At 44.3% G+C, this 9,794-nt stretch overlaps 1 protein-coding gene across 1 annotated transcript; it reads right to left on the bottom strand.

Annotated features, from left to right (window-relative positions):
• Positions 1-229: 229 nt before the first annotated feature.
• gmeb1 (glucocorticoid modulatory element binding protein 1) lies at positions 230-9,794 on the bottom strand. Its single transcript, XM_066674614.1, has 10 exons — positions 9,652-9,794; positions 8,676-8,731; positions 8,030-8,151; positions 7,559-7,662; positions 5,835-5,983; positions 3,957-4,088; positions 3,680-3,817; positions 3,200-3,322; positions 2,643-2,953; positions 230-2,420 (listed from the first exon to the last, which is right to left on the bottom strand). The coding sequence occupies exons 1-10, from the start codon at positions 9,792-9,794 to the stop codon at positions 2,016-2,018; spliced, it is 1,683 nt and encodes a 560-aa protein (XP_066530711.1). The 3' UTR covers positions 230-2,015.

The following is a 9,794-nucleotide window of genomic DNA, read 5'->3' as shown; positions in this document are numbered from 1 at the left end:
AGAGAGAACACACCACACTTCTCACAGACAGTCACCCGGAGGAAACCCACGCAGACACAGAGAGAACACACCACACTCCTCACAGACAGTCACCCGGAGGAAACCCACGCAGACACAGGGAGAACACACCACACTCCTCACAGACAATCACCCGGAGGAAACCCACGCAGACACAGGGAGAACACACCACACTCCTCACAGACAATCACCCGGAGGAAACCCACGCAGACACAGGGAGAACACACCACACTCCTCACAGACAGTCACCTGGAGGAAACCCACGCAGACACAGAGAGAACACACCACACTCCTCACAGTCACCCGGAGGAAACCCACGCAGACACAGGGAGAGAACACACCACACTCCTCACAGACAGTCACCCGGAGGAAACCCACGCAGACACAGGGAGAACACACCACACTCCTCACAGACAATCACCCAGAGGAAACCCACGCAGACACAGGGAGAACACACCACACTCCTCACAGACAATCACCCGGAGGAAACCCACGCAGACACAGGGAGAACACACCACACTCCTCACAGACAGTCACCCGGAGGAAACCCATGAAGACACAGGGAGAACACACCACACTCCTCAAAGATATTCACTCAGAGGAAACCCACGCAGACACAGAGAGAACACACCACACTCCTCACAGACAGTCACCCGGAAAAAACCCACGCAGACGCAGGGAGAACACACCACACTCCTCACAGACAATCACCCGGAGGAAACCCACGCAGACACAGGGAGAACACACCACACTCCTCACAGACAGTCGCCCAGAGGAAACCCATGAAGACACAGGGAGAACACGCCACACTCCTCAAAGATATTCACTCAGAGGAAACCCACGCAGACACAGAGAGAACACACCACACTCCTCACAGACAGTCACCCGGAGAAAACCCACGCAGACACAGGAAGAACACACCACACTCTTCACAGACAGTCACCCGGAGGAAACCCACGTGGAGCTGTGACAGAGACACTACCTGCTGCTCCACTGCGCCGAACTGTTGAATAAAATAATTTTTAAAACAACACAACATTCACCATAAAATCTCAAAAGTTGAGAATGTTTACATTTTGAATTGCAGTTATACACTACACAAGAACACTTTAAAACATATTTGTACACCTCAGATTTCATTAAGTTTTAAGACCAGTTTTAAATAAATGATGTTATTAATTTGGCTTTTTTTCAAGAAATGATTAACAATGTCAAATATAGACAGCCTGGGCTCCCGAGGGGCCCCTGGTCTAAACATTAGCCCTAGTGCGTGTTCTCAATGTGAGTTTGTGGACATCATTTTCCACTGCTACAGTTATGAGCCAGTGTTCAAGAAAAATAAACACCAAGGACGGTTAAAAAAGGACCTGGACGTTGTTCTTGATCTGACCCCAGTAACAAGGGCTCATCCGCTTATGACTCTCCATTGAGACCCACCTGGGAGTCCATTATTTTCTGAAGAACTATTGTGCAGGACACAGGTCTGTTCTTCTCGCTCTTGCTCTTGAAAACCAGCCCTGGCTGTGAGTTTCTCACTTGCACTCCGAAGTGGGATATTTACACACGCCACATGTTCAGTCTCGCAGCTTTATATTTATCACCTTGAGTTTTTGCGCATTCTAGTTTTGACAGTGTTGTGTTGCCGTTATAACGTTATTTCCACTTACAATCTTTGAAAACAGCTGTTTACAGGTGAGATTTAAAAGGTACAGTCTGTAATTTCCACCATTGATTCTTATTGACGTTATGAAACAACCATTATACTGACACCTAGTGTCCTGGATGTTCCAGAGATTGTGTACTTATGCCCCATATGGGGGACCCACTCTGTGGAGCATGATCTGGTTTGTTCAGCGACCATTAAAACATGATTCTTTATATGTTCCTTATATGTCTGTTGCACAGACATGGATCGTTGTTTCAGGTTTAAGATGATGCCAACTTGCCAGACATCTTCTGTGTGAATCTGTGGATCTGTGTGTGTGTGTGTATGTGTCTCATTTGGACTTGTCCTCCACCTGTGTGCGTTCCTCCTCCACGACTAATATTTGCAGGTTGTGGATGTGTCCATTGCTTTCCAGCTGCAGTTCCTCTGCTTCTACACCGTCCCTTTGCTCCACTTCACCTCGTTCTGTCTCAGATTCATCTTCATCGCCTCCCTCTGGCTCCAGCTGCAGCTCCACGAGTCCGAGGCCATGTTCCTGCGGCGCCGGGTCGATCTCGATGACTGTGGCCGTGTGAATGCCGTTCTCCTCGATGCCGTGGTGTTCTGCGCTCCCCGTTCCCTGCGTGAGACGTAGCAGTTCCACGGGGCTGATGACCGTGAGACCCTGTGCGAGACCTTGCGCTGGGTGCAGGGCGATAGTCTCACCTTTACCGTCCACTCCGATCCTTGTGAAAACCTGCCGTAAAAACAGACAAAATTTACATTTAATTTTCCAAATCCAAAGATATTAGTCCTATTAGGACGGGATTAAATATAGACCGTGTTTATCTTCTGTCTGATTGAACAAAACATGAATCACGCAGTGTGAACGTGCTCACGCCAGGACTCCTCTATCACCGTAGTTACACCAGGAGAAACATAATTGTGCCAGGCAGGTTGTTTATTGATTGATTATTACCTGAGATGCAATGGGGAGCGTGTGGAGTGTCAGGCCGCTGCTCGGCTGTGTGAGGCCTGTCAGAGTGATGGGCTGAGGGATGGACGGCAGTGTGATGGGCGAGAGGACGGTGATCTGAGGCTGCTGAAGGTTCACAGGATGTGATACGGCAGAGCTCAGTAGCGTGGTGGACGCAGGACGCTGCAGACGAGGCCGCTTAGGAGCTCGTTTCACCGGCGGAGAGGAGGATGGAGCCAATAAACCACTTAGAGCCTGAGACTGACACAACCAGCTCTGCTGCTTCTTCTGCTCCTCCAGCTGCTGCTCCAGACCTGAAACATTATAACACAGGGCACAACACAGAGCTCAAGTTACTTTACAAACATCCTGAAGGAAATGCAGATTGAGGCACTGTAAACTAATCCTACACTTTGTCGTTGAGTTTACAGCAGTGAAAGATGTTTCAGGCTCCAGGTCACGGCTTAAACCTCATAGAAATGTTGAGGGTCAGAGGATTAACGACACACAAAGGGATTAAATAAGTCAAGATTAAAAGATTTCTCTCTGTCAGTACTCACTGGTCAGTGTTTTCAGAACCTGTTTCTCTCCTGGGTCTGTCATTTGTCGTCGGATGCTGAGGATTCGTTTGATGGAGTCCAGGAGACCAAACACCTGGGCCAGGTTACTCAGAACTGCCACTTCTGTTAAAAACATGTATACTGATCAGCCACAAGATTAAAACCACAGGGTACGTCAGGCAGCAAGTGAGAATCTGAACAACGAGCGACACACTGTCTCCAAAACTTAAGCCCTGTTCAAAAACTGTTCATTGGAAAATCCCTGCTTTGTCTTGCACTCTACAGGAATAATGTGGTCATATTCAGTCCGTCTCCGAATGTGGTTTGAGTGATCAGATCACTGGGTGTTCTCAAGATGCATTGTACCCTGTTCTCATCTGTGCTTTGTGCAGGCTGTTTATGATCGGACCACCCAGGATGCAGGTAACAACCACCGCCTGTGAGGATACAGACCGGAAAACAATCAGGAGGAAAACTCACCTGCGTCCTGTAAATTCTCCTGGTCAGATCTGAGCTGAACCCCTCTGAGTAACTCCAGCAGCTCTGTACGAATATTACTGACCACCTCTCCCATCAGACCCACATCCGCTATCCCTCTCCAGAAGCTCAGCGTATCCTCTGGTGGACACACACACACTGGTTTATTTAATATCCTTATAACAGTCTAAGTATTGACAGCTGGATGCAATCCTACCGTCACAGCAACACCTGTATCAAAGCAGACTGGAGTGGACACACAGGTGGCCCTGGATCTCACCAGATATCTCGGGTGATTCCTTCTTCTCTGTTGTTCCCACAGTCACTGAACTCCAGTCCAAACCCCCAGAAGCTTCCTCAATCTTCTCCTCCAAAAGGACCACCTCTGCTCCGTTACCCACTGCAGCCGGCCCTGGAAACAGGACATATCCAGCACCACAGTCATTTTTATAGAAAGTGTTAATTACAGCATTAGAGCAACAACTTGTCATTTTGAATATTCTGTGAAATATACAGAATCTGTTTTTTTTATTTTACTTTTTTATTTTCACTGTTAGAACCCCAGAAGCATTTCTGCGCATCATTAAAAGGGAATGAACCCACACCAGAAGGAGTTTGCATGTTGTCACAGATTTCTAAAATGTTGTTTCACTTTCGGCTGCTCCTGCAAGGTCCCAGCACATTAAGCTGCCCTTTCTGACAAAACCCTGCCATTTCACCCAGGAGCACATGGCTCTGTCCAGATTCAAAACCAACTGTATAGAAAAAAATAAAATATGAAGGCCGATAATTAAGGTCTGTAGGTAATTTTATAACGGTTCGAGGCAGGGACACTTTCTGAGGGATATAAAGAAAACATCAGCTCATTTCCATCATTAGTTTTGTTGAATCTCTGTGAAAACTGAACCATTCTGAGTAACACAAATGTGTTGAGGAAACTGGAGCCTGGAGCTGTGTATGTGTCTGTGGACTCCGGGACATTAGTCTCCACCTTACAGCCCCCGACTTTTCCCCAGACTCAGGCCCTAACTCAGGCCCAGGTTCATCCCCCAACAGGTTTTTACCTGCTCCACAATCTGAAGAATACTCTCAGTGGAAAGAGATCTTCTGATGAGAGCCATATATTTTCATTTTTCCAGTAAAGAGGAAATGTGTTTTTTTCTAGGAAGTGAAAAGCTAATCACTAGATCTAACAAATGTATAGATGTTAACAGTGATTACACAGAAATATAAAAATATAATACATTTAAATAACAATTTATTTGGATGGTCCTTTGTTGATGGTTTGTATATGCAGTGTACATTTAAGCATCATTCAGTTAAGTATCAATTAAATGCAAATGAACCTGAAGCTGAGTGTGAAAACCCTAGTAAATCTATCCCTAACACATTAACCTCAAAGCAAAACCCACACCTACTCATAAACCTAACCCTAACCATTATATTGCTGATTACTAGCTGACCATCACCAGAAAGTTTGAGAATAATTTATTATAATTATGTGTAAATCATTTATAGGGGAACATCCAAATAAAATGTGATCTAAACTTTGTGTTTTACTTACTGTACCTATCCTTAGAACTTCAAAAATTAATCAAAATCAACATTCATATCAATTATATCAATTATTTTAATTCTGTTATGTCCCCACTGTGTGTACATGTACTGTCCCTTTAAAACCACGCTACCAAGCTGTAGCCACGTGATTCTGCCCCCTATCTGCCACATGGAAGCAACCTGGAGGAGAGCCTAAATGCCGAGTCCGACCGAGTGACTCGAGCAGCTCGAAAAACACTGTTGTTTGAACATGTTGTGTTCTGACTTTAATTAAGACGACACTGAACAAAAAGAAGTCAAATGTAAACAATGAGAAAAACAGTTTCATCCAAAGCACAATCACACACCAAATATAAACAGTGCTCAGAAAACAAGAGAGGAACAAGCGCCCAGCGACATTAGAGAAAATAACCCAGCTTTAATACGGGAGAATATTTACAACACAAGACTCGTCACTGAACTGTGGGGGTAATAAATACAAACACAAAATAATCGTTCATGAATCGCAATCGTGGTAAAATGTACAATTAATCGTGATATTGATTTGTGCTCATAACCCTCGTATATTCAATATGTGTGTGTGTGTGTGTGTGAGGCTCACCCTGAGTTGCAGAAGGTGTGTGTAGTACACTGCTGTCTGGGGGACAGCGTGTGTTGTTGATGAGGATGTCGAACTTTGTGCTCCGGCAGGTGTTGGTGCACAGTGTGTTGTGCTGATAGAAATCTAACTGACCCGAGTCCATCATTTTCCTGGACGTAAACAGAGAAAGGAAACAATGCAGACATTCACGTGTACAAAAGATTCAGCCACTATCAGATTATTCAGGAGTTCATATACAGTCCATATGAGCAATCTGCTTAGGTCAGGGTTACACTCCACGTCTTTCATCCCGAGGAGCAGCGTCTGGTTCATCGATAGTGGACCCTCTGAGAAATTCACACAGAGCATGAAGGGCACATACCCTCGATAGAGCTTTAGAGCAATCTGAATATATGGAGTGTGTTAGATTTAGTCCCTGAACGCATCCAAACACTGGAATGTCTTTTAAAAATTATTATTGAACAAAATACAGTGACAAATCTCCTTCAGAGTCAAATTGTTACGTATTATGTATTAAGGGGCGGCATGGTGTCGCAGTCACACAGCTCCAGGGTCCTGGAGGTTGTGGGTTCGAGTCCCGCTCCGGGTGACTGTCTGTGAGGAGTGTGGTGTGTTGTGTTCTCCCTGTGTCTGCGTGGGTTTCCTCCGGGTGACTGTCTGTGAGGAGTGTGGTGTGTTCTCCCTGTGTCTGCATGGGTTTCCTCCGGGTGAATGTCTGTGAGGAGTATGGTGTGTTCTCCCTGTGTCTGGATGGGTTTCCTCCAGGTGATTGTCTGTGAGGAGTATGGTGTGTTCTCCCCGTGTCCACGTGGATTTCCTCTGGGTGCTGTTTGAATTCCCACTGAAACTCACGTGTAACTCGAGCTTTCGAGCTTTTGTAGCACTTTCCCTCTGTGTTTACTTTCATGCAGTTAACGCTCTCCTGAATTTAGAGTCAGTTTCACCTTAAGTAATGTAACTGTAACAGCAAAAATAAGTCAGTGTTACCCCCCCCCCCCCCATGGAGCAGGAATAGAGCAACATCCTCATCTCGGTTGGTGCTTTTCAGCGTTTGGAGTCTCTCCGTTGTCTAAAAACCTCCAGATGGCGTTTCTCTGCCGTGAGCAGAGAGAGAGAAAGCCTAGCATACCGGACCCAGACATTTTGTTTTTTTACCCATTTACAGACACTGGGGCTTCGTAAACACATTAGAGCGGTTTCCAGCACAAACCGACAGCACAGCAGCACATAGAGAGGACACGCACTCAGAGCTTTATACACAGGGTTTTTGATTAAAGTCATGAATGACACCTTTTCTAGAAGCTGTTGTTGTTTACGTCATACAATCTTCATGTATAATAATATAAAACCAAAAGCTATGTCCCAAAGAGTGTAATCACCCCTTGAACGCCCTCAGCTTTTATAATATCCCTACAACAGCATTGTCTAACTGAATGGGGGGCTGGAGCAGCTGCACATGAGCCTAATATCACCATGCTTGATGACAAATGTGGGCTAGAGTGGTGTAAAGCCCTTCAGCATTGGCTTTTGGAGCAGACCTGTGTTTTCTGGAGTGATAGAGGAGGAGTGGTGTGATGCAGAACTAATACTCATTGATGTTTAAGTGGTGAAATACAAATCCTCACAGTCGTGTTCGGGGGATATTTCAACCTCCTCAAAGGAGTAGATTCTGTGGAAAGGTTTGGACAAACACTGTTTTTGATGATGTAAGTGTTAATCTTTACCTGAGCATCACTCCGCCCATTCTGATGGCTCGCTTCCAGTCTTTAAGAGTGGCTTTGCCAGACATGTGGACAAACTGTTTAGGGCTGATTAACTGGTCCTCGTACTGGACAATGAGAGAGAGAGAGAGAGAGAGACAGAGTTGAATCAGAGAGCTGCACAGATGGAAAGCACTGTCACTTTAAGAGATTTCATGCTAAAATAAGCGTGTTTTTCTCATGACGGATCTGCCAGGAGAAATGACTCACAGGCCGTCTTAACTGCCGTCGAAGGAAATTGGATGGAATATCGTTATTACCCCAATCTCCGAATGCAGACAGAATAATAACATCTCATTTTGACGAGGCTCTGGAGCCATGACACTCATTATTACTTTGCGCAATCATAATGATGTTCCTTCCACATGAGCTGCGAGCGCTGAGACGTGGCCCCTGAAAGCGCTCTTTAATCAGAGGGAAGCCAGAGACTCTCACCTTCACGCATTTGACATTGATCCCGGGGCAAACGAATTTCTTGAAGAGGAGAATGGCTTTGCTCTCGCCGCAGGTGATGGGATATCCCAGCTCAACATCGTCTCCTTCCACCAGAGCTTCATCTGAAAAACAGACATATGAGTTATGTGTCTCCTATGGTGTTCCACAGGGCTCCATCTAAGGGCCAATACTTGTCTCACTGTACACGCTGTGCACCCAGGAAATGACATCAATTATATATTTACATTCCCTCTACATGTCAGGAATTAAATAACTGTGTGACATATGCACTTGATCAGGACAGGACACATTCACTAAAAAAATGCTACAAAACTTTGTAAGTAATTAGCTTTTGTTTTATGTTTTCTTAAGAAGATTGTATCTTCCTGCTTCTCTATATAAATTCTATATTATTTTAATGACCAGCTAAATTTCTCCTTTGTTGCTACACTCTTCTGTTCTTTATCTTCCTGCATCTCCCACTAGAGGGCGCCACGGTAGATCATTACACTCTGCACATTCGACTTGGCACATGTTTTAAACCAGATCCCGTTCCTGATGTAACTCTCCTATTAATTCCAATTTGGGACTGGCTCCTGAAGTGTACTGACATGCTCGTTAAGAAAGTTCAGTATTCATGGTTTACCTTGTGCTTCAATTGCCACGACAGTAGCTCCTGATTCTCCAGATTCTTCTCCATCACTAAAAGAACAAATAGACATTTTACATCCTTTTAACTATTTTTAAAACATTTTAAAACACAAACAGACATTGAAGACATTTGTCCATCTGTCTTCTGTTCATTATTATTTCCTGTTACACTCAGGCCTCTCACAATAATTACATTATCGATTTATCCTACAGTATATCAATACTTCCTCAATCATTTTATCACCCATTGTGTTTACTTACTTCTTTATTTACATAACAACAAACATCAATATTTTTAGCCACTTTTAGTGCTGTTCTGTTCTTTTGTTTTTTCTGATCTCTTTGTTACGTCAATTAGTTCGAAAACAGTGTTTTCATTTTATTTATTTATTATTTATTAGGATATTTAAAGATCTTTTATATTCCAGTTCCAGTGTTTTAATGTTTTAATAACTGTTTTTGCCAAAAGTTCATTGCTCCTTAAGGGCATTTAACTGTATTATTATTATATTATATTATCATTACATTCATTCATTCATTCATTATCTGTAACCGCTTATCCAATTCAGGGTCGCGGTGGGTCCAGAGCCTACCTGGAATCATTGGGCGCAAGGCGGGAATACACCCTGGAGTCCGGTGCCTTAGACCGCTCAGCCATTCTGACATTATCATTACATCAGTGGCATAAGATGGTTTTAAAATGACAATAATATCAATTATCACGATTATTTCTGGGACAATATATCGACCACATACTAATGCTTTATTGTGACAGGCCTAGTTTCACTGAGGGATGCACAATTGCATTAAAAGGACATATTATGAAAATACTGAGAGATTATGAAAAGCGGGGACTGTTTCTGCAGAGAAGAGCAGAAGACGAGTGGAGGGTTCTGTATTGAGTTCATGTGACGTTCATGAGACATGAAATAAAACAGTCTTTATCTATTATATTTCTCCAGGTGACTCACCCAGGTGTGATTGGCTGCAGCTGTAATATGACCTGCATTTTGTTTGCATCATCAGCCCCACCCTCCTCTTCCTCAGGCGTCTTCATCACCACCACGTCCCCAACCTCCTCCGCCATGGACACGGTCACCTCTGTCTCCGCCAT

This window comes from Hoplias malabaricus, chromosome 6 (genome assembly GCF_029633855.1).
Source record: "Hoplias malabaricus isolate fHopMal1 chromosome 6, fHopMal1.hap1, whole genome shotgun sequence".
NCBI lineage: Eukaryota > Metazoa > Chordata > Actinopteri > Characiformes > Erythrinidae > Hoplias > Hoplias malabaricus.
Note: the sequence above shows the minus strand (reverse complement) of the source record. Positions and strands in the feature narration are given on the sequence as shown.

Bases quoted from the DNA above. Each gene is read 5' to 3' on its own strand.
- gmeb1 (XM_066674614.1), bottom strand. From the start codon at position 9,794: ATGGCGGAGACAGAGGTGACCGTGTCCATGGCGGAGGAGGTTGGGGAC. The intron at 4,089-5,834 runs GTGAGCCTCACA...TCCTGTTTCCAG, and splicing joins CACACCTTCTGCAACTCAGG to GGCCGGCTGCAGTGGGTAAC. The intron at 2,954-3,199 runs GTGAGTACTGAC...ATAATGTTTCAG, and splicing joins GGTTCTGAAAACACTGACCA to GTCTGGAGCAGCAGCTGGAG.